The 24,965-nt window shown below is 46.2% G+C and overlaps 1 protein-coding gene across 18 annotated transcripts in view; it reads left to right on the forward strand.

Moving 5' to 3' along the window:
* LOC119457844 (poly [ADP-ribose] polymerase tankyrase) overlaps positions 1 to 24,965 on the forward strand; it is a 126,234-nt gene that overhangs the window by 14,960 nt on the left and 86,309 nt on the right. For 17 of the 18 annotated variants that reach the window (XM_049670489.1, XM_049670490.1, XM_049670491.1 and 14 more), the window contains exons 7-14: positions 1,348 to 1,512; positions 12,865 to 13,002; positions 20,244 to 20,315; positions 20,400 to 20,514; positions 21,901 to 22,018; positions 22,175 to 22,338; positions 22,646 to 22,733; positions 24,128 to 24,238. In XM_049670489.1, coding sequence (XP_049526446.1) covers positions 1,348 to 1,512; positions 12,865 to 13,002; positions 20,244 to 20,315; positions 20,400 to 20,514; positions 21,901 to 22,018; positions 22,175 to 22,338; positions 22,646 to 22,733; positions 24,128 to 24,238 — 971 coding nt within the window. The remainder of the gene's footprint in view (positions 1 to 1,347; positions 1,513 to 12,864; positions 13,003 to 20,243; positions 20,316 to 20,399; positions 20,515 to 21,900; positions 22,019 to 22,174; positions 22,339 to 22,645; positions 22,734 to 24,127; positions 24,239 to 24,965) is intronic. The other variant, XM_049670494.1, reaches the window with a different exon arrangement.

Raw genomic sequence — 24,965 nt, forward strand, 5'->3', positions numbered from 1 at the left:
CTGGAAGCACAACGTGTTGCATAATGCCAGTTCCCGAAATTCAGCTTCACTTCAATACAGCAGTGTTAGGCAGTGAAGCACATCAAGAGTAGGAAGGGGCAATTGTCACTGTATGTATTCCTTAATTATACACGTGCGCACCCGCCGCCTCCAAGCACAGTACGAGCACGATACGCCTAGTAAGTGTACTGGCAGACCTTCATAGCCATTTCGAACGTGCCTGTGGCAATTTGAGCCCTTGGGGGCAGTAAAAAGCATGCATTCATTTTTTTTTCGCACATATTCACGGCCCCTAGGGAGTCCGAAAAATCGGACGTTGACTGTATCTGAAAATTTAACACAGACTGTTACGCTTACAAATTTTGTGCTAGAAACAAAGGGCTGCACATGCTCAGCAGGCTATTCACATTACTTAACAAGAATCTTGTTAGCTATCAGTAACGTGGGTACCTATGAATCGAGGGGCATAGTATGCTCTTCTCTTATTAAGGGTGGACGTGGGTCTTTAGGACGAACAAATCACGAAAGAAATTTTCAATATTGTAATATTCGTAATTATTGGGGTCCCTTCCACCCATATCCGAAGTTTCGGGCCTTGAAACTCATAGTTTTTAAGAAATGGTCAAATGAACAGGCGAACTCAACGTGGTTTCCCGCGAAAACATCACAAAATACGCCCATTTGCACTACCGCCACATTTCGTAGCCATCTGCCATTACGCGGCCATCGTCTCAGTGCAGACAAAAGCACAAAACAGTAAAGGAATGCGAGCCCATCATTGGCTGTTTGTCATCACGTGGCAAAATGAGTCTTCTCATTGGCCCCTGCACGCCTGCCCATCGTTCGCATGTGCCGTCATTTTGGGAGTGGATAAAGACTTGTGCAAATGTGGGATATGCCGCTGTATCTGAAGTACTACACCGTCCACAAGTTCGGGAAAAAGCGCAGGAAATGCGTTAGATGGCTAGTGGACTCCTTCCTTTCACCGACGGTGCTGACATCGGGCAACGGCACGCTGTCAGAAGGCGAATCAGTATAAGAGACTACAGCCGGCTCGTTTTATACTCTATTATAATGTGCATGCCATTTAGCGGTAAATTTTCCTGTAAAAGAAGTGTGCGCTAGAATCGAGCAAATACAGTACCTGCATGACAAGTCATATTTGCCGAGTTTTCTTGTTCAAGCTTGTTTGTCATCTTTTTATGGACCACCTTTTGTAGCATCATAGTATCATTAGCTCTTGTCTTTCGCGTTCTTTGAAGTTTCGCTCCTTCTTCCACACTACAGCTTCTATAGCAATGTAACACGGATGGGCTCTTCACCACTGACGTTGGACTTCCCGCACAGATTTTGAGTGCGTGCTGACCAACCTGCGGATGCGGCGTGTGGACAGGGGCCGCTACTTGTTGCCGGACGAGGAACGCAAGCGCACGCTCAATATCCTGCAGAGGGCCCTCAATGTGGAGAATGGTATGGATATTCCAGATCCTCGGCAACTAACCATGGACGGAGGTTCGTATTCTCGGTACACTGGTCCACCCGTTTCTCTCGCTGCTTTTTTTTTTTTTTTCATCCCCCTGTCACTCTTTTTTTTTTTTTTCACCTACTTTCCGCATTGCTTCTATCATCCCAGTCTGCTGTGCGTCTGCGTGTCTGGTGGTTTTTTCTTTTCTTTTTTTTTCTTTCCTCCCTTACTCCCAACGTGTATAACGTGTGTCGGTGTTTTGACTACTCCTGGCACCTTTCCGCTGCTACTTCCTGGCTAGCTGCTGTGTGTGGCCTGGTTGGGTGCACTCTTAGCTACGTGCTACTCTACGGCTACCCCCCCACGTTGCTTGTGTCTTCGCCTGTGTGGATCCTCCCAACCCCTCCCCCGAGAGTCTTGTAAGGTAGATTCACTGGACGGACAGAATCGCCAATTCATTCTGTGGATGCAGCGTGATGCCACCGCCAGCAGCTCTAGTCTTCGCAGCCCTCTTGCATGGCGAGATTTGGCGCCAGTGAGCCAAGTCTTATTTAGTCTGTGGAAACGCTTTGGCGATTCCGTCCGGCTGGTGAATGCAGCATTTAACTGTGTATCGTTTCTTCCGTGGAATGTAGCCAAAATTTAGCGAGGGCACGTCTTGTTACGAGTACCACCGTTTCGGCAATGCATTGAAATACGGCACGAGGAGGTGTTGACCAGACTTCCCCTTTGCCTTTGGCGGGAATCCGTCTCCAGTTGAGGTACAACTTGGACACGTTGATAGCCAGTGGCATACAAAGGCTTGGAACACCTGGCTGTTACTCTCCACGAAAGCGCTCAAAACTGCCGTCAAAATGCTCAAGACTCATGCCCCCTGCCTTTGGCTGCATTCCAAAGGATTTGTGAATGAGGTGCCGGCGTGAATGTGGCATGATATCGGTGTATGTGATCCAGGGTTGTGCAAATACGCCACCTCCTTTGTGTGTCTCTCTGTCAGTCGCTCTGCGCTCTTTGTTGTGAATGGCCGAAATCTTGAACCTCATCTGGTTGCACATTGTCACACAGCTCGTTGAAAGTAGGTGCTGTGCTATGTTTCCTTTGTGCTTGATGTGAAAAACCTAACTTCCCCCCTGTATGCTTGTGAGTTTTCTTGATGTTTAGCCTGGATACAGCTAGAATGATAACGTTTCGTGCATGCCCGGCATGTTGTCTTGTAGGCATTGCATACAAACATGGAAGTCCATTGCCGGTCTGCCAGTTGCGTAATGTTGCCATTGCGGCTAACAGGCGAAACAATATGCATCCCGGATCCTGCCAGGCACAGAGCCCAGATTTCATTTGTATCAACATGCGAATGTGTGGCCGATACTACGATCCTGACCTTCTGCTGGTAACTGCTGGTACTATGGGGCACAAACATGCAATGCCCAACACCTTCGGGCCTTGTTCATAATGCAAGGGGCGTAGTTTATGATTCTCTAGGGCCCTGGCATGACCTGATCACCTGTGGTGGGGACAGACGCTGATGACATGTCTAAAGATGCAACAGCTTCACAATGCGTCAATCGTTGGTGTCTGCCTGTTGTTGCCTGCATGTCAGAATCATGCCTAATGGCTGGCGCCTTATATATGTAGCCTGGAGATGCGCGTCTGCTCCTTTGCAGGCCAAGCTCATGCCCTCAATTGTAGAAGCAGTTATCAAGCAGATTGCATGCACAGTACTGTCGGTCACATGATCGTGTGTTTCTACTAGCTGACCTGTGCTCTGAGCAGTGTGTTATTAGCAAGGGCAAAAGTTTGTTTTTAAGCACTGTCTCCATTCCAGTTCACACAAACGGAAGTTTCACTCGTAGCAATTCACTTCTGAAGTGCATTCTCATCCTCGCTTGAAGGAACCCTGGTGTGCATCTGGTTTCTTGCCATATTTTCTTTCACTTCGATTTGGGTTCTGGGGTTTCTAGTTTCTTCTGAGCTGTTGGAAAGGTCACCTATGCAGCCTGAACTTGAATCGTTAGTCAATGCAGCCCATCTTGTTCACTAGTTTTTGCGAGTTATGTGTGGCGAGACAGGCCAGGGAAGCACTCGGCACCTCACTTGCCTTTGTGGTTCAGTGGCTACGACGTTTTGCTGCTTAACACAAATTCTTAGCGTAGGCTCTCAGCCATGGCAGCCGCATTCCAGTAATGGCAGGATACACAAATGCTCGTGCATTTGCATTCGAACCCTAGGTGGTTGAAGTCAAACTGAAAGCTGCCAATGGGACTGCCCCTCGTAGCAAAGGTGTTGCTCTCGATTCTGAAACTCGGGTCAATCTTTGAAATGCCACGTAATTAAAAGCACTAATCTCTCAGCGTCAAAGGCGGTGATCAAAGGCACAGTTTTTCTTTCTTGGAGGCATTATTAGTTGTCAATCCTACTAGGCGCGGTGGTTCAGTGGCTATGCCACTCTGCTTTTGCCACTCTGCTTTGCCACTCTGCAGGGGGTCAAAATCAATTCGGAGCCCTTTAGCCAATCTCCATTGTGTTTAATTACAAGAAATACCTAATCACGATGCACATGTAGCGCATCGTCGCGGGTTCGATTCCCGACCGCAGCAGCTGCATTTCAGTTCGGTTGGAGCTCAGAAACGCTCGTGTACTTTGGTTTAGGAAAGAACCGCAGGGGGTCAAAATCAATTCGGAGCCCTCCACTGTGCAGTCTCCGGACAATAAATTCAGCAATTTAAGTTGTTGGTCGTGGAAATGTAATTCTTGTCCCAGTAATGTTCTTGGCATGACTTGCCTATTGTTTTGTTCCTTACGGTGAGCATGCGGCAACTGTTTCCTTGTATATACCTCTGTCGAGTGGCGTGTTGCATCTCAAGAGGTTGTATAGCGCATGTTCAGTCGGCAAAACCAAATCTTGCTGGTTTGGGCACATTCCTCCTTCCTAGATTTCTTTCGGGTCCTGGGTACAGGTTTGGGCATCGTGCTGTCAAAGTCGGTTGTCCTGGGAGCTGTTTTGGTAATTCACTTCCTCTGTGTCAGGCTTTGTGGAAGTCTGCTGGCTTCTTTCTTTTTTTTCCTTTTTTTTTTCCCTTCTTCTTCGGAGTTCACACATTTCTCTTCCTATTGGGTGGACAGTGTTTACTGAGCTGGGTCTAGCTGGTTGGTTTCTTGCCAGAGTAGACTGCTGAAGCCATGGAATTGATAATCATTTGACTAATGTTTTACTAACACGCAAGTTGGCTGCATTAGGACAGCCCACTCTGGCTTATCAGCTTAGGTAGAATTTATTTTATTTGTTCTTTAAATTGTTTTAACTGCCAACCCAGGTAGTTTATGTTGTAGCCCAAGCTGTTGCACATGTACCATGTTTTCAGCAGAGTCGGGAAAAAATAAAAAGATATTGAGGAAAGGACATAGGACATGGTGATTTTTCTGGCAACTTATTATTTATGGTTGGGGACATAAGAATTTGAGTGGCAGGTGCTTATTAACAATCTAATTCAATGAAACGGTAATTTAACTGCTCTAACGACCTTTCTTTTAGTTTCGGAGGCGAAGGCTGACAATGGCAAAGCAGTGTCCGCTCCGTGAAGATCCTTGGACACTCACTAGTTTTGATATTTCTGTCCGCAGAATGTGAAGCAGAATACATTTGCAGCTCACATATTCTCACCAAAAGCCATTGCACACCATGGAAAGCTATTTGGAATGCTTGTCTATCCCGTCACACTGTTTGGGGACAAATGTTTCGAAACTTGTATTGAACTATAAGCTATAGGCCAGATGTTCTGGCTATGGGAGTCTGCTTTGAGCACTGCATGGCTTCAAATCATGCAGTGGCATTATGGATTAACTAATTCAGATGTTGTTGCAACCTGTGTGCAGAGCTGCATTTCGATAGCGTTGTTATGCGGGCTGATGTAGAAAAAAAAAAACAACTCGCCACTGCAGTCTTCCTTGCATAGCCCACAGTACATACAGCATTGGGGCATTAAACAGCATTAATCAATTGCTTCCCAAATTTTGTAAATGTTAGGCTGCTAATTGTGCACTACAGATGACACATTCTGATATCCACCTCGGCTGGTTATGTGTTGCCAATAAAATTGCCTTCTTCTGTCTCTAAAAATGTATTCCCCTCTGCTGAAACATGTGGTGCACAGTTTGTGGTAACTGCATGTCTGTAATTTCCCAGCCCTGTCAGTGTCTTCCAGGTTGACTTAGTAGCTGACCTTATACCCTAGTTACCTGAGCATACTAACCATGGTTAACCGGAACCTTAGCTTTAGCCAATCTCCATTGTGTTTAATTACAAGAAATACCTAATCACGTTATAAGTACTACTTGCTGTTACTACAACTAATCGATTAATAGCAGCTGTGCTGTCCCAGCACCCAAGCGGGACTGTGGTAGGCCATAACTGACATTCAGCTTAGCCCTTAACTTTGAGTTCTTTAAAAAGAACTGCATGGCATTTTTTTTTTCTGATTCGTTACAGTTTGAAAAATATTGTTTGAATTCAATTTCCATATTTGCTCAGAACCTTAAGGAAGAGAACTTGTTTTGTAAAACGGACTTCTTCACGAAAGAATGTGCTTTAATTGTTCCCCTCTCAACAAGTGTTAAGAAATGTAATCCACATCTCCTAAAGAGTATAAATTGCGGTTATTGGTCAGTGTAACTAGGGTATTAGTGTTCAGAAAACGTGTCGGTTTTTTAGCGTTGAACTGGTGACCTTTGTCTTTTTGAATGACTACTAGCAAGCTTGTGTGGAAGAGCCCCCCCCCTTTGCATTTTGTTCCTCTTACTGTTGTAGTGCATGGCTCTTTTGGCTGCAGTTGTTGCGGTTTTCTAAGCGGCACACAGGGGGCGCTGCTGCCCCACATTTCTCGGCGGTTTCCCTCCTGCACTGCTGTGCTGCCACCTCTAGCATTTTCAACCCCTATTGACCATTTTTGCTTATTTATTTTTAACGTCAGTGCTCTAGTGACGAAGTCTTTGTGCTGGCTGCATAAAAGGGGTGCGTTACTATATGCGGCCTATCGGCGAAAAAAGTGAAGGGCCAGTCGGCCGTTGCCGGCAGTGGCTCACTGGCCTTTACTATCTGGCGATAGGCTTTACTGTACTGCATTTCGTACGTAACGAAGTCTAGAGAGACTTGTCTCACTGCCCGACAGTGATTCACACATGAACAGTACGAGTATACGTTGTGTTATTCAGTGTAACATTAAGTCTAGTATGACATAATTATTATGTGAAAGGAGTCGCAGGTCTGAACCAAACAAGAGGAGGGACGCTTTTCTCCGACCAGTGGCCACAGTGCATCACATGCATGCATGACCCAAAACGTAGTTTTGTTACTTGTGGAAGCACGAAGGTGCACAAATATATGATTTTGGCGAACTTTACATTTCACTAGTTCAAGTTGTAATATGTACAGTAGAACCTCGTTGATAGATCCCGTTACGTACAATTTTTCCCCGGTTCCAATGTTTGCTATTGAGAACAAAAAAAAAAGAACTGTTCCTTTTTACCAGTTCATACGTTCCGGAAGACACAATCTTCCAGCACCAACATTTGGTGCATTGCCAAACTGCAACCGTATGTTTTCCCACCGCTAGATTTCATGCACACAAGAAAAGGCCCGAGGTGTGCGACAAGAACCTAAATGCCCGCCACAGCAGCTTCCTCGCAATACACTCCTGACCATCTCACGTGAAAGCGCGGCGCGCACTCGGTTTCCTATTCCGGTACCAACAAATCTGTTGCACGCTGCATTCATGGCTGTCGCCACCAACCCTACTGTGATAATTATCTTCACCTATCTGTTCAACAGCGCGATGCCATGCGAAGTGTACCGCACGCTTTTAATAGGCTATAACCAAAATGCACTGCCGTTTCCTGCTGCAGGTGGCATGAAAAGTGTTGCATTTCGCTCTGGCGGCATCATATTCCAGGGTCACGTCGGTGTCCCCCAATAATTAGTGCAACGCTTCGCATTACATATATGTCAACTACAGCTGAGTCTTCCAAAAAATTTTAGTGCCTGTGGATCGTACATTGACCCGGTTGGTACATATTTTCTTGCAATTTTTGTTCTTCTTTCTTTCTTCCTTTTTCTTTTCGGAAATGTATGAACGAGGTTGTACTGTACATTTGAAGTAGCTATTTTGTAGGAGGTGTCTCAGATCAATAACGGCACTCGGCAATGCGTGGAGTGAGACTACTGTGGCCACACTACTTGTGAAGCTTCTGCAGCATGCATGCGAAGCATGAAAGGAAGACTGTCAAACCCATTTATAATGAACTCAAAGTGGTTGTTGTATCAGTAGTCCGTTATATGTGAACTCGCTCTTCTAAATGTGCAAAAAGTAACTACGTTAACGCTGGCGTCAGCAGTTGCAACTCAACACTACTTTGGTCCAAAAGTCGCATTTTCAGTGTCTTAATATTTGTTCCTGACACTTTGCCGCATCTAGCTGCACGTTTCCGTAGAAAGCGTTGTCTAAAGGACAAAACGCGGCGTCGTAGCTTGTTCAAAACTGTGCCCAGCCAGTTCCGGTCACATGCCATTTCTAAACTACGAGCACAGCCGCCGCCATTTTTTCTTCGAGAGGTTGTGTTATATTTTACGATTAGTGGAACACGAATTAATTCTGCAAAACATTCTAGTTGGCTGGAAGCGGAAACTCTGCCGCAGCGTGACGGCATTTTGCAGAGGTCTTGCCGTTAGGGCTGCAGCATCGGCCACACACGCCAAGAGCTGTAAAGTTAGGTTTTCTATGCCGCTTCGGCCAACAAGGTATGAAGTTAAAAAGGTAGAATGCCATAGCGAACCATCATCAGCGATGACATAAACAGAACGTAGATGAACCATGATTTTCTGATAACGACGTAGTAGCCGCAGACTCTTTGCAGCTTTGCATGCCAGCCATGTGATGGCGCCGTGTCGTGCAGCATTCATGCCGACTTCAGTCGCATGAATATCGACAGCAATGATAAGATGGCAACGGTTGAGCAGCTGTTCGTCCGAATTGGTTGAAATTGTCGAAATAAGCGCAGTGCATCTAGTACCTCATGGATATGCAAAAACAAGAGTGCAGTTGTGCGCTCGATCAGCCGCCGTACTCTGTACCGTCCTGAAACACACTGGAGACATGCCTATACTACCTGGCATGGTTGAAAGCAAGTGGCTTTCTTCGTGGCTTCTGAAATGCGTGCATGGAGTTGCTCGTCTTGGTGGTCGTATCTATGTCACAGTTGGACTGGAGCACGGAGTGTGTCAGTTCGGTCGCACTTTCGTGCTTCGGAACTTCACGTGCGCACTCCTTTTACCGTAACTGGGGTTGAAGTATTTGTTGCAACCATACGGCGCATTTGACAATGTTTGTTATATATATCTGGGCGTAACTTCAATAGGCAGGGTTAAAAAATTCGTAATTGCAGAGAAATTAGGTCGTTATAACCAATAAATCGTTATATCTGGGATCATTATAAGTGGGTTCGACTGTATAGTTACATTGCATTTTATTCCCAGTCTGGTCTTCCCCTGTAATAGGGGATTGTACTGCGCACTGAGAATATATGGCCTCTTTCTGCCATTTGGGACATCTGGAAGTAACAAAGATAATTGTTTGGGGGAAGTACTTTTTTTCTTTTTTGCTGTATGTGTTTTTATTGAGTTCTTTATGCAGCCCTTTCAATGTACTGAATGTGGCATTTTTAACTTTTTCTTCCGGACTTTGACACAGTTTTCTTATTTTGCTTTCAAATGTTTTAAAACTTGGTTTGATGTTCGTTTGAGAGAAAGCAAGAAGCCATTGAATAAAAATAATTCAATGCACCTATTCTCATATCGTCAGTTAAACAGTCATCATCATTACATCAATGATCGCCGTGTGAGAAGTGGAAGACCTAATTTTGTCTACTGCCTCACCTGATTGCAGTTTTGCGAGACGTACAAGTGGTTTTTTTCGCAATGTTTGCTAGTATATATTGCCTAGTGGCTCAGCATGCTGCAGTAATATTCAGCTTATCAATCCATTCAATTGCTCAGTTTATTCCCTTCATGTGCTTCGTGTACAGTTGTGGACACCTATAAGATGCCTCGAAATGAGATGCACTAATTGAGAAGGATAATGTTTTAAACAGGTTGAATACATACTAAGACACTTCTGATTAGGCCTGTGTTCTGAGGTGGGTGAAAATGGCCAAGCATGTTAGTTAAGACAGCTTAAAAGATACAATAGACGTCTGCGTGCTGCTTCTAACGAAAGTATGTTATGTAATGTGTTCTGTCATATTTTGTTGTTTTTATAGTAATGATATACACAAATTCTAAAGTGGGCTTGCTGCTTTCCAAGCACTATATGCGTGAAGCTAAGCAATAGTATTACCGCACTTGAAGTACTTTTCAAAGTTTATGCACGAAGTTCATATTTGTAAACGCAACAGAGTGCTCTGGAAAATTCAGGATTTGAAATCTGATCTGTTATTTGTCTTAAAGATGTTGAAAGTGCAGCAAATGCGTTTAAATTATATTTTCAGGCAACAGAATTAATCGGCACATTAAAGAAAGTGTAGTTGAGTCGTTAGGCATAATTTATCTTTCAATTGTGTTGTTTTTTATCTTGACATCTGTTTAATTTCAATTTTCACTTAATCTGATTGCAGTCAGAACTCCTGGAGAGCAACTATGATTGAGATAGCGAATTCCGAGGGGCATCGCTAAATACTTCATCAAGTCTATAATTCAATCTATAAACGTGTTCTGACAAGTGTCTACTTGAAAAGAGAGGCAAGTTGAGGTAGGCTTCACTCAGGACTGGCAGACTGCCGAGTTGTGAGCAGGGCAATAACACAGCATGCGCTAATACAGTAAAACCCCGGTGATACGATCACGGCTAGTACGAATTTCGGTGTGATACGAATTCGTAACATTCCCCGGCCGAGAAATGCATTGCTCTTAATGCGGAAAAACATCGGCTGTTACGAGCGCGTTGCCGCAGCCGCTGCGGATCATACGAACTGCGTGAGCAACAGAGGCGGTGGCAGCGGCGGCCTGAGCCAGCGGAGCGACCGGCACAGACAAGCCGGCTCAGCGGGATCTGGGCGGGATCCATAGTCGCTAAGCAGCTGGCTACGTCACGCAGCTGTGCAATCTCTCTTTGGTCTCCATGTCGAGCGGACCGGACCACATCACAGCCTAGCTGATGCTTTGACCAGTGAGAAAGAAGACGAGGGCCGCTGCAGCGACGACGACCGCAGCCACGGCGGGCAAAACGCTTCCTGCACTCGATGTGCTGAGGCATTCAGTGGCGTGCGAAAAGATTCGCGAGATCACGCGCGCCCACTTTTACACCTTCCAGGATGGCAATCGTTGACTGATTTGGACAAGAAGAAAACGCACACGGATAGTAGAACCTCGTTGATACGATTTTCAAGGGACCGCGAAAAAAAAAAAAAGTAGCAGTTTCGCCCGAAAGGCGAGGCAACGATTGCGATAACAAATTCGTAAACAGCTGTAAGAAGTGAGGATAGTAGTTTTATCGGCCGTATAAACTTGTAAACATTCGCTTACCAACTAAATTAACAAGCACGGTGTCACGCGTGCACAGGTAAACATGAACCCATCTCGCTCGATGACCACAGGTGTTCGCTGTCAAAACGCTGGAGTAAGGAAGCGCGGTAGCAGCGGCTGCATCACGCTTCAACGCGAACTAAACGTCGAAAGCACACAGCGCATACTAAGGTATCCAACACTAGGCGTACTTTGTCAACATCGCAGATTGTTTTGAAGGATGAGGCCCGTGCACTTTGCGCATGTCGCAGATCGCTTTCAAGATAGGCATGCAATACGGCGCCGGCGCGCCCGTGCTGTATCGGCAACGTGCCGGTCGCTTGTTGCAACGCACCTGTCACTTGTTGCAACTAACAAGCTGGCTGCACCACTAAATTTACGTGACCACCACATTCAAACGCAACCTAAGATGCAGAAAAATTACAGAATGACGACGTGTCAAGGGCATCTGAATACAGGGAAGTAAATGTAGGATTTAGGTCGGGACCGAGAAAACACGATGCAGCAGCCGGGAAAACGCTGCAGCGAGGAACATATCAACGGGGTTCCACTATTAGGAATTTTTTCTGCTAAAAATAAATTCATTTTTTCTTTATCTTGTGTATGTTTTGATGACACGAATTTTTGGTGATACGAATATTTCACGCGACCCCGCGAGATTCGTATCACCGAGGTTCTACTGTATTTGGGTGTGTACAAAAGGGGGGAAACATCCTTGGTTGTATACTTGGAATGTAATTTCGTAATATAGAAATAGAAGTGCTTTCTCCAGCTGGGGCCAATTGAATAAAGAAACTAAAATTAGTGCAGTATGGCTTTAACGAGCTGGTCAGAACTGCAGATGCGTCCACGCGCCCCCACATTGCTAGTATCGAGCGCTGTGCAACAGCTTCACTTCACAGGTGGGCCGAGTAGCGGTTGTGCGAACTAGCAGCATGGCAGGCGAGTCTAGCTTTTGTAGAGAGGGAAGAAAGAGAGGCGTGAGCTGCATAAACGTGAGGGAACCCTTGCTCTCATCCACCTATACACGTTTTCATACTTAGCAGGCCTTTTTAAAAGCTATGTAATTAATGCGCTCATACCAATGTATCGCTCCATCAGTTTAGTTGGGAACTGACTTTTCATCTGCGACACTTCACCGACTAACTTCTTGGTATATTAGAATTAGTGACGTATGGCATTCACAGTACGCCAAGTAACATATTGTTTGTATGCCTTGAGCTTCCAGTCTGTGATGTGTTTTGGTCACAAATGCAGTTGGTGCACTGTGTCGCAGTGCCAGCAGTGTGGTTGTACGAACAAGTCACTACACTTGTTCCCTGGTTCATAGGTTCATATCGGTGTTGTCTTGTATGTGGCACTTGCTTCAAATGTACGAAGTCAGTGGTGCGCCAAATTACATAGCACATTTCTATTTCTTTACTCTCGTCTAGCACGCACTATTTTTTGGGGGGGGGGGGTCGTAAATACAGGTAGCCTGAAAGGTTTCTCCAGCCGTTGCCGCATTACCTGTTATGTATGACACAAACTATGTGGGGCATGTTGTGGTGACGGATTGTACGAAAGTGTTAAAAGTGCACGCTGGCAGGTTGTAAAAGCTAGATGGGCCGTCTTTGAGCCCATTGGTGTTGCGTCTGCACATGACGGTGAGCCATATGCCAGAGTTCTTATTGTAGACATGCTTTATGAAAAGCAATGCAGGCTTGTAAAACGGTCAGGAGAAGTGATGATGTTACAGTTTGGTGATGGTAATGCCACATTTCTCGTCAGCTATGTGCTGTTCTGCGCTCATGCCTCTTCCCGTTCTGTCGTGCTATCGTGGTTGGAGCAGTGGATGTGTCCTTTGTGGGCAAGGAGGAAGAGGAAGAGCTATCCGAAGCCTCGCCGCCGGCCACGAACTTCCGGGGTCGCCGCCGAACAAGCCAGAAAGAGGATGTCGACATGGAGGAGGACGAAGACTCAGATTCTGGTTTGTGTGGCTGTCGGAACTTTTTGTTGCGAAGTGGCATTGTTAGCAAGCAAAATAATGTGCCTATTAGATACTTTTAGCCGGTTCGTATGCATATTACCACTTGCAGAGTGCGGAAACACTGCAGATGGTGGCTCCTTGTGGCACTTACTTTAACTGCTGCACACAAAAGTAATGCATTGACAGGCTATGTGCTGCTTAGTAGTTGGCATAAAGGCATCAGCCGCAGCAGTCACTAACTTATAATGGGTATTGTGCTAAAAAGGATGACACCACAAAAAAAAAAAAAAGACGGGACTAACTCGAACTAGCAACTTTTGAATTTGGGCTTGTCCAGTCTTGCTGTGGTGTTGTCCTCGTTGGGCTGTACAAATGATAAAATATGAACAAACTAGCCATCGGGGCTCATAGCTACAGTCAATTATGTATGTAGACTTTTCCTGTGGCAGAAATAGTCGTGCAACACGAAAATGTTAGTTAAATTGTCACAACACACCTGTACTGGCACTGCTGCTGATCCCGTCATTCCTGTCTCCTGTGTTAAGGCATTACGGTAAATGCAATATTTACAAGGCCAGGTTACAACTGTCGTGTAATACCTAACTTTGTTATAGCTCCTCTAGTCATGGCAACTACATATGGAGACATAAGTTATTTCAACTTCTTCCAAGTAGTGATGATACGGTAAGGACAGCGCCTCCTCTATTTTTTCAATGCCAGCCAGATTCAGCCGATCCAACGGTTCACCACCCTCTCCTATCGACCTCTCCTACTCTCCCCTGTCGGCTAGCTTTCGTTCGCTCCTGCTTTACGGTCGCGGGGGAGAGTACCCTCTGGGTGGCGCCTCACGACGGAAGTCGGAGTAATCCTGACAGACGCGGTGTCTACCGCATCTCCTCCAGAACTGCAGGGGCGCACGCGTGACGCAAGCGGTTGTACCTAAAGTCACTGGAACCTGGAAAGTACCGCAGCCCTTTTCTCTTCGCCGCCGCGCCGCCGATTGGTCAGTTGCCGTCATGTGATCACATTCAGCCATAGATGGTCCACTGCCGCGCCGGAGCGGACGCGCAGACAAAGGCATCGCTCACACATGACGTGCGTATGAGCCATCGACGAAGTCGCATTTTGCATTTTGTGTAATTTAGGCCATATGTAACTTTCGTATACTTAAAACAAAAGGAAATGCCCGGGTGCTGCGCTTTTGGGTGTAGCAATCGCCGGTAGTTCGGAAAAGCGCTTTTCGCTATACCAAGCGGAAAGAGCGACAGCAGGAGCCGTGCTGTCTGGCTGCACCGGATAAAGCACGACAAGTTCGCTTCCACCAGCTGAATTTTGATATCGCAGAGCTGAGAAGCTTTGCGGTATCATCGAACTGCCTAAATGCCATGATGTGATCAAGAAGTTTCTTCGCGAGTTTTTTTCTTTGCGGGCTGCGGTGTTTGTTGCGCAATAAAAGCGAGGAGATGCTCAGAAATATGCAGATCCGAGCTTAATGTGGCTTGAAGAGCGTCGGATTGCGGGCGACTGTGTCAACAATAACATAATGTAGTGAGAAAATCACTGCGATACAGATAAATTGACCTGTCAGTGTTTAATAATAAAAGATACATTTTTCTCATGTGCTGTTGTTTATTACTGCTTAAAACAACGCGATAGCGGCCCGTCGGGGACAGTCGAAGTCGATCTGTATCAATCGTTTCGAGCTCAGGTAAATCAGTACTAGCAACGTTATAAAGCGATTAGACGCGCTTATAAACGATGCGTGGCAGCGCTTTATAACTAGTAAGCCTTAAAAAAAATGCTGTGACACACGAGCATCGGGTTCGTTTGCCATTTAGAACGGGTGGCGCGCAGTTTCACTTTCCGAGTACATGTAATTTATATCGTATCTAGCTAATCGAAATACGGCTTTGCTTGGGGATTTCACAGGGCCCACTGCGACAACCATCGAGTCGTTCTTCACTGTAGCAAGCCTAGAAAACCCGAGGAAGAGCTGCTCGCCTTCTTCGCAACGCGCGAATAGTGCACTTACGGAGAGTGTCACTCCGGTCGAAGTGCATTCACGGAACGCACTTTGCTGGCCGAGTGCGTAGCGTCGCTGCCAGCGGTTTCAATGGTACAAAATGTAATGCAGAAAAAGGGGGCACAGAAGTTCATTTTACTGGTTGAACAGCTCTTGCGCACAAATAGGCTAAAACGCGCTATTATCTGTTCTAGCAGGATCAAATGACACCTCTTCGCACGCCGCTGTCATTCTGGATTGGCTAGGCATTGTTCTTGGCCGGCATTGACTTGCCTTATTCATAATAAAAAAATCTTTTCGTATTTTGTTGAAAAAACATAGATTAAGTTTGTTTTTATTAATAATACAACGTAAAACAATCACTTTTTAGAAGTACTTTTCTTTTTAATCTACATCTTCACAAAACGCGCTCGTAGTCTTTCGCCATTTTTTTTTTCCTCCAGCGAGTGCGCTCTGTTTGCCCATTTAGAACCGCGTAGCCTAAAGTGTCACTCAAGGTCCCGAAGTGCACTCCTCGTAAGTGCACTTAACTTGCCCGCTTGACAGGGGTATTAGCTACGAAGGTAAAGCAGTCAATGTAAACAAACCCGAGGTTCATGTAGGCCTGCGACGTATAAGATACTTAAAACACGAGTGACGTTGCTTAATTATGCTCGCTTTTAAGCAAATCAGCATACTCCGTGGAAAACTTTACAACGAGCACAAAACTTATCGTGAAGGAAAACAAACGAAAGGACCCCCGCTCGAGTGCCCGTACTTGTCACTGGTCTCGCTTCATGCAATGTGGCGCCTGTAAAAATCTTCTGATCGTACTTCCCTGTACTGCTTAGCACACATATTAGATGCACAATCACATCTTTTATCTAAAGGACGATTAAATGTATCTATTTGCAATAATATAAACTGCTGAAAGCGAAGCTACATAGCTGAGCTGCTGCCGCCCGAGATACGGTTGGACTAAATCTGGCAACAGCACAGTGTTGCCTGCGCACGCGCTCCGGCGGTTGCATACTTTCCAGGTTCCAGTGAATTTATTGAATGATGATGATCTGGCGTTCCCGTTTGTATCGGGGTACGGGGGGGGGGGGGGGTGCGCAAGTGTTGCACCCTAGCCGTTACGTCACAGAAAAAAAAAAAAAAGACAGGAGGCAACACTAAGCGCGGATCACTGGGCGCCCTGTGCACAAGTTGGATGGATGGATGAGGCTGAACCCTTTAAATCGGGCGGTGGCATACGCCACCTAGCCGTGACTATAACATTTTGTACTTTGTGGTGGGTGAAATTTCACCCCTGCCTTGATTTTAGCCACCAATCAGCTAACCTCCGTTTGGTTATTTCTACCCGCTTAAAGTCTATTTGCCTCCACTGTCCCTAAACCCCAATGCTTTGAAAAAATCAGCCCCGTTGTTTTGCACTGTAGGGTTAAGCCCTTTACAGAAAAGTATGATCTGGGTAGCGTCACATCGCGGCCGCTCGGTGAACTAAGGCGCACCAACGGCTCCTCCCATTGGGGAGCGAGCGATTGCGCTGGCATTGAAAAAATAAAATAAAATAGAGGTGCGTTGGTAAAGAGGATGAATATAGCACTGAATGTTAAGGTACACTTAACTGTATTCGTACTATGACTGTGTTCCAATACTTGCCATAGACTGCAAAGTGGACGGCTAAGGGGGCAGCAGCCATCGTAAGTCTAGTTCCAATTCTGACAAAGAATTAAAAGAAGGGTGTTTTTGCGAAGACCGCATCGAAGTCAAAAACGATGCAGCTGACTTTGCTGTCCTAACAAGACGACAGCTGAGCGTAAGGCTTGGAAACTCGACTGGAAGGTCATCTTGGGCCGACAAGATAACGTAGTCACGCTTTCCTATGCGTTTAATGCGCTAATGTGCGCCTCGTAAGTTGTAAAGTTGTGAGTTTGTAGGTTCGCGGACGCAAAGAGTTTAAATACAGATTGTGTATTTCGCTTTTCCATGTTGCCACGAGGTAGAATTACATTGGCAAAGCATCTTCCATACGTCTTGAAGACGGTTTCATTACTTCGGCTCAAAGCCGTCTCCTTAAGGCTCGTTCACACTAGGCCGACAGACACCAATTTTGGGCTGCCGACTGTTGGCGACAGCGTTTTCCGTCCTCTTGGTGCCCCTGTCACACGGCACCAACGCTAACAGTCTGCAGACGGATCGCTGACGGCCGTGTCGGCGAAGCGTCGGCGAGAACGGACTCATCGGCAAAAAGTTGGCCAATTTTCTTTTCACACTGCAACGACGCAGCCATACGGTGCCTTCGAGGCGAAAGCCGGCCACTTCTGATCGATGAAGTCGTCATCCTGCGTTGTTTTGTACTATCGCCTCCAACTGGTACAGTACAACCCCGCTGATACGTTTTTCAACGAGCCGGAAACGCCAGAGCAGAGAAACAGGAAAAATTGAGAAATTAAAGTAGTGGGGAACTGCACACAATTTTCTTTGAATTCTTACGTTTGAAAAAGAAAAGTTGCAGTTTCGCCCGAAAGCCGAAGCATCGATTGCGATAGCAAATTGTCAGACAGCTATACAAAGTAATGATAGTTGTTTTATGAACACATCACACTCGGTGAGCGCGGACACTCGTTATCAACGCTGGCGTGAGGAAGCGCCGCAGCAGCTTCAGCGGAAACTGAGCGGCGAAAAAAAAAAAAGCACACAGAAAACTACATGCCGCCAAAGCACCTAAATTACTTAGACTGCCCCCAACGCAGATCGCTTTCAAGATATGGCCCGCGCGACCAACGAAAAAGTATCTATAAAGGTTGCGCGCGACCGCGCGCGTCTGTGCAGTACGCAGTTAATGCCGGAGTACGACGCCGCGCGGGCGCGACTTTTTTTCCACGTCGCATATCAAGATACGGCGCCGCAGAAACCCCTCCCCCCGTGCCTCGTGCGCGGCAGAAGCGCGATTCCGCCTCGCCTTTCTCCTTCGCGCGTGCGAGAGCCGAGCGAAGTGAAAGCGTGCGAGCCCTCGCACGCTTTCACTTGCGCATACGGCGCGCGGCCTTGGCGTTATCGCCCTTGGACTTGATGCGGAACAGCTATCCGGCAAAACCAATTTTAGGCCCCCCAACGCGTCATAGAAACCATATTTAGATAGCAAATACGTATCTCAAAGGCCATGCTTTTGCTGGTGGAAACAGAAAATACGTCATAGGTGTAGCCCCCGGCACTTTGGGCGGGCAATCCCATCGTCAAGCCACCAAGCCAAGTGACATGAAAAGTCAACATGGCCGCTCGGACCGTCGCGGGGTGGCGACGCAACAGCGGGGTTAACAATGCATTGGTTCCTGTGGGAGCAATGCCGGGACCGCCCGAAAACGGCGTAACAGCCGGGAAAACGCAGCACCCGGGAACGTAACAGTGGGGTTCTACTACCTATGTTTGCTTTTGAAAAATTGAGTAATGATGCTCCGACGACAAACGACTAGCGACGACTTACTTGGTGTTGTTTCCGAGATCCATTCTCAGCTCATTAGGCCTAACAAAGGCAGCTATATAAGCTGGACATAGCCTCTGAGATTATTAGCGCTGTCATATCTGCAAAACATACAGATTCCTGGTGACAAACAGCGTCACTGATATGACTGGTGTGATATGATATGGACTGATATGCTGATTTTGGTTGCAGTTTCTCGCTTTCCGTGCTGTGTTCATCGCTTCTCGTTTCTTTTGTGTGGATTGTACGAAGTCAAGAGCAGTCTATTTCATGTTGCTAGGGGCAGAAGTTAACTACACTGAACTCGAGAGAACAAAATCAACGACGTAGCGGCCTAGCGTGACCGGGCCATTAGGTGAAGCCCACAGTTGGGAGTATACGTGCACGAACCCCTCGGCTGCAGGTAGGTTCTCCGCTGAACAAAAATTGGCACTGGCCCTAGCTCGACACAGGACTGCTGGCAAGGGCTGATCATGCATTTCAACTTCGCAAGTATGTTTCCTTTAATTTTGAGCACTATTAAGTATATATAAAATCGCAGCTGCTGCGGCAATCTTGTTGTCGGTGTGATGTTTCGCTCTATGGGGCCGATGTCACGAAGACTGGCCAAACGACAGTCTGCAGAATGGTTTTGTCGGTATTGGCGTCAAGAAATGCCTGACGCCCTGCGACGACTTGCTGTCGTCGGTTGCGTCGGTAGCATTGTTGGCCTAATGTGACAGAGTGCCTCTCAGCGATTCAGTCTGCTGACTAGTTGGCCGATCACCGGTGTTGTCTTGTCGTTCTCTTCCCGGCGTCATTGTTGGGTCGGCCTAGTGCAAACGAGCCTTTAGCTGTCCCGTAGACTGTTGTGTGTGTGTGTGCGTGACGACAGAAGCAGCACGACGATGACGGTAATGATGATTGCATGATTTATACGAACGGTCGATGGTGGCCAGCATTGGAACACACCCTATTCTGCGGCTTCATTTGCAATACTGTGGAGCTCGCTCCAGATCCGAGCCGGTGGTAGCTTGCCCAGCCTGAATATCCGCACACCTGCCACTAGCCGCCATTGGCAATAACCAGTCGTGGTATTGTTGCAAACAAAGTTGTACACAATTTTGTAAAGCTCGGGCCACAACCGCCACAGCAGATCTCGCACTATAGTAAGGGAAGTTGCAGCTGCCGTGTGGCTGAGCTCTTGCCATACTAATATCCAGAATGAATTACTTTTCTTATAACCGCTGGCATGGAGGTGGTTTAAGTATTCCTGCTATGAGCAGCAATTTTTGGTCTCTGAAGTCTGCGCTGTGTTTACAGAGAAGTACATACAGTAGGTCAAAGAATTTGTGACAAATTACAAAGCTGATGCTGAATTGCTTGTTTTGTTGCAGAAAGCTTTCCATTACTACGACAAAACGTAAGACAATATTTAGTGTATCACTTATAGCAAAGTGTAATGGTCAGTAGTTAACTAACTTGAATTGTTATTTGCGTCATTGTGTTTCTTCTGCACAATTTTTGAATGTTTCCAGTTATGTTGCGGTACATGAGAATTGCAGAGCTCTTGTTATCTGCCAAGTTGAGTGATTGGAGTGATGCACAATTTGAATACTTTATGAGCACAATGCCTAACTCTTGTTCCAAACAGCATGCCACTGAAGCTCAGTGGTTATGGGGTTTCACCTGCGAGCAAAAGATCACCCATTCATGTGCTATGGCCAGAATTTTATAGCCACAATTTTTTTTTCCCGCATCTTTTTTCTTCAGATACTGGAAGGCGCTCAAAAGGTGCCAAGGGTCGTCCTGTCGGCTCGCGTGTCAAGCTGAAAGGCAAAAAAGGTGCGTGTGCTTTGAAGAAAACCTGTGGTGCTTCATGTTGGAGGGTATGGTTGCTCATACTGGTCTTTTTTCTGTTGTGGCTAGCATCGAAACCTGCCTCATCACCCAAGTGGAGCTCAAGTACTGCACCCGTCGAAGCCCTGAGGCCCAACCCCAAAGTGGCCCTTCTCGAAAAGGACCCCTACTTTGAGTCACCTAGGTAAGAAACGACCCCTTGGACCACACCTGCACATGAAATGAAAATCTTAGACCTCTTCTACAGGAGAAAAAAAGAAAAGTGTGGCATTGGGGAGCCGTGTTAGTGAAGTTAGCGCTTTTTGTTGGTGTACTTTCAATGCAGGGGCCTTCTGTTGTGTCAGCGTGTACCAGCTATACAATGGGCGACAAAATTAGCTACATACCTCGTATTTGAAAATGAGCATCATCTCTTTAAAGGGAAGAGCAAGCACTTAGCCTGGCTATAGATTGCAGAGAACATTCAGTGTTTGTCCAGTGGAAAAAGAAGGTCGCCATGAATGGGAGTAAGTTGCAGTTTGTGAGGTCTGAGGCACTCTTGGCAATAAATAAAACCACAACACAGTAGTGCGGACACAAACAGCATTGCTGCTTCCATACAACAATGCCAACTAGTCCAAATACATACAAGGAATAATCCCATGTTAAAACACGCTGAGGAATCGCAGAGGTTTGATTTGCCACTCGTGGGTACGGAGCGGACACCAGTGCAAAAGTAGGTGCCATGCAGGGCCTGCTGTCGTGCTAGAAGTGTTTCAATCCAATCGCGCTTTGACTATGTCGGTGCTGTGCTCTCTGAGGCTGACTGGGAAGCCCTTGATGGAACTGCCCTGCAAAGGTCATGAATGAGTGCATGGTTGGTCCGAGCCAGGCGACGTCCCACAGCCGAAAAGCAAAACAGAGTTCCTCTCGTGCACGAGTTATCCACTCCATGAGGTGGCACTAGCATTGTAACACTCGCGCCCTCTCATGTCATCGCTGCATGACTTCAACAGCTGCTCCCGTTGTCAGGTGTGTGTAATGAGGAAACGACAAACGTCACAAGACTTGAGAACCGTGCAGAGAAGTCGATTGCAGGGGACACAGGAGAGCCGGGCGACCTCACAAGTTTACCCACGTTTGTATTTGATCCTAGGTCCACTGTATGCCACTTGAGCATGTTACCACAGCTATGTGCCAGCTGCTACAAATGCGCCGCAGACATGCATGTACTGAAATTATGACACCAGTATCGTGTGGGCTCTAATGACCTGAACGATAACCGGGTAACCCAAGTAGCATAAATTGAATATCATTGGTGCACTTTTTTGATTCTTATGTGACATGTTGCTTGCTTAAATGCTACCTGTGGATGTGCTCGACCAGCCACAAGCTTCTAGCACCTAGCTAGATAAAGCTCCTCCAAAAGCATGCATGCACGATCGACTCAAGGTGCGAGGATAAACATTTAGGATAAACCGTAGCTGTCACTTTCAACGCTACTTCGGTCTGCACTGGGCTGTTGAAGTACAAGTATATATATATATCTGAGTGTCTGAATGTAAATCTTGGTTTGTACGTTGTTTGGCAGCCCCGAACCAGTGTCGGTGTCCACATTGGCAGACAGCAAGCTCCTCATCCGTGCAGTGCTGCTCGGTGATCACACATTGTTGAAGAGCTTCTTGGCAGATCAGGACCGCATGTGCTCGGTGAGTGCCAGACCTTTTTTTCTGAGAAGCTGCGCAACAGTTGTATTCGTTGGGAACACTAACTGCTCTAAAAAGGCACTTGTAGTGGTGAGGTCCGACACTTTGTAGTGGCGAGTTCATTTGCAAGCGTGGCTCCACCTTTGTCCTGTGGTGCAGTTGGGGCTGGTCCGCAGTGTGGATGTGAGACTGAGTGCTCTAGACTACAGCGCGATCCGAGAGGACTACCACTCCATGCGCCTTCTCCTGGCTGCCACCCCAGAGCGGCTGGCTCCTCCCCCGACCAACATCCTACTCTGCGAGAAAGGCCCCGACAGCTACAGGTGATCAAAAAAACTTCAGCGTCTTGGCCGTGTGAGAGGTTACAAAGCCACAGACAGCAAATCGCAGTTTTACTGCCCAGTTCTTTCTCGAGTTTTGTGCCATATGTGCAGTATTGTGCAAAACTCTACGAAATCTTGTGCATTTGTGTCTGTGAAGCTAAAGGTGCAGTGTTCCAGTATGCTGCAGTATCGGACTGCCTTGCAGCTTTGGTTACCTGTGTTGTGTTTTTATTAACTTTCACTTTCTTCACCCTGCATGTGCCCTGAACGCTTGTTTCATCGTGATGATGTTGCCCAATTTGCGCAGATGGTTGGCAGCCGAGCCTGGTGCCCCGTGGCGACTTCCTTTGATCAGAACAGAGGTGGCTAAAAACGGAAACTCCGCTTTGCTTTTGGTGAGTTGCAGATGTATTTTGTAAACGTATTTGCATCTGATGTTATGCCTCTCGCAGTGCCTGCATGTAGTTTGCAAGAACTTCCTGCTGGTGTGCCAACTCATTCGCGTACTGCTCATTCCTTCAGTCGCCTAAACACCGCCTTGAAATTAAAAGAACTGATGAAGATAATGGCATTTAATACATGCTGCATGCGTCTTATGAATTCGTCATATTCAAGAGCTGCAGCAAAATGCGGGAGTTTTACACCTTAGTGCAGCAGAGTGCAACGTTGGGCTAGTTGGAGTTGCTTGGCTTTTGAAGCGCGAGACAGCTCGGCAGGACGATGACATTTAGCGAGACAAGAAAGGTATTGTTTATTTATTTATTTGCATACCTCACAGGCTCCATGGTTCGGGTATTAGGTGAGGGGGATTACAAAGTAGTTACGAAAGGACAAATAGCATAACCTTATACAATATTTCACAAAACAAATACAGAAAAACTAGCAACAAGCATCTTGCTGCGCCTGAAGTCACACCTTAGAACACATGGCTGTTTTCTGACTGCTTGTCCTTACTGCCAAGAAACACTGGTCTACTTTCCGAGAGCACCAGGCGCGCATGTTCGCAAGAAACTGCTTAGTTTGGCAAAAACTAGCCTATATTGCACATATATTCATGGTAACTCTTGGCTGCGCAATACATTTAAGTGCCTTACTGAGCCCCTAGCAGCACAGAAAACAGGGGCCAACATAAGCCCAACATTGAGCCACACTAGCTCAAGATTGGACAATGTTTGCCCAACATTGGGGCCCTACGATGCTGCTTGCATGCGGGCAGATTAAACCTTCTTGGTCTGGAGTTTGTTCTTGAAGTAAGAAACATTCTGCGCAGCTCAGCAAAAAAAAAAAAAAACGCCGAATAAAATTTCCAAGCAGTTTCATGTGATAATCTTCTGTTGAAAATTCAGTATTCTCCACGGGGCTTATGGACCTTAGAAACGCTATTATTTTAGTCACAGCTGTGTGAAGAATGGGTGCCATTTATTCAAAAATTGTTGTCATGATATGCCTAGAGATTTGACATGCATTAGATGGCAGGCTCTAAAGAAGCAGGTGAGACACCTAATGTGAGCATGCGGCAGCATATGAACAGTGATCCGCAGCAATAGGTCTACGTGAACTGTGTAACTGGCGTGCCAGCACTACGATTTCTCTAGTAGTTTCAACGTTTGTTTGTCTCTATGTCGCACTTTCTTTGTAAACAATTACGATTCCTGTAGGAAACACTACACCAGGAAGGGTTAAGAGCTACAGTTTGGGCAGCCTTTCCTAATCCTTTGAAGCGCAGTCTTTGCAAGCAACTCTTGGGCACTTTGGTAAATGTTGGTCTCGTCTCGTCGTGGATTTGCAGGACAGTGACCAGTACGTGCGAGAGTACGGAATCGATCGGAAGCACGCCGTGCAGCTTGCCATCAAGCATGGCGTCTCGTTTCAGACTGTGGACCAGCTTCTTACTGGGCAGGTGAGTTGGGCTCCGTGCCTTCAAGTTTTGGGAGGGAGTAATAACTTTCTTCTTCTCCTTCTCCCTTTTTTTTTTTTTAATATGTCGTGGAGCTTCTTAAAAAGGTTTCTGGATGCAACTGGCACAAGTGCCAACTGAAGCTGCAAGAATGGCAGCTCAGCTTGCATGGGGACGTTGGGTATTGCCTTAGGGCGAAGCTTTAGCTCTACGTTACCTATCCTAATACATAAGAAAGGGCTTTTTTTTTTGGCAGCCACTGCTCTGAATTTGATGGAATTTGTTGCATGAAAAAAAAAAAAAGTGAAAACGTAGTCACTCTAAAAGGGAATTTTTCATTTAAGCCGTGAATTTTATAATAAAGGTTAGTGAAAATTGCTATTTTTTAGAAAACAGAACTATGACATTTATAGCTTTATGACTCAGCAATGAAGAATATCACAATTCTGTAAATTTCACCTAATAGTACATCTAGAGCAGACAAAATTGGGCAAACCTCGGTATAACGAAGTTGTGCTTGCAGCGAAAAACTTCGTTATATTGAGGTTTCATTAATCCAATAGAACTAAGATGGGGAAATAAAAATGGTTTGTTTCATCACGAATTTCGTTAAATAGAGGTTCGTTATATCAAGGTTTGACTCTAATGTATTTTACATGGTTCTTAAATACACCACTAATATGTGAGTAGGACTATTGCAAAAACCTCATAAACGTAACAATATCACGTG

The sequence above is a fragment of the Dermacentor silvarum genome, chromosome 7 (assembly GCF_013339745.2).
Source record: "Dermacentor silvarum isolate Dsil-2018 chromosome 7, BIME_Dsil_1.4, whole genome shotgun sequence".
Lineage (NCBI taxonomy): Eukaryota > Metazoa > Arthropoda > Arachnida > Ixodida > Ixodidae > Dermacentor > Dermacentor silvarum.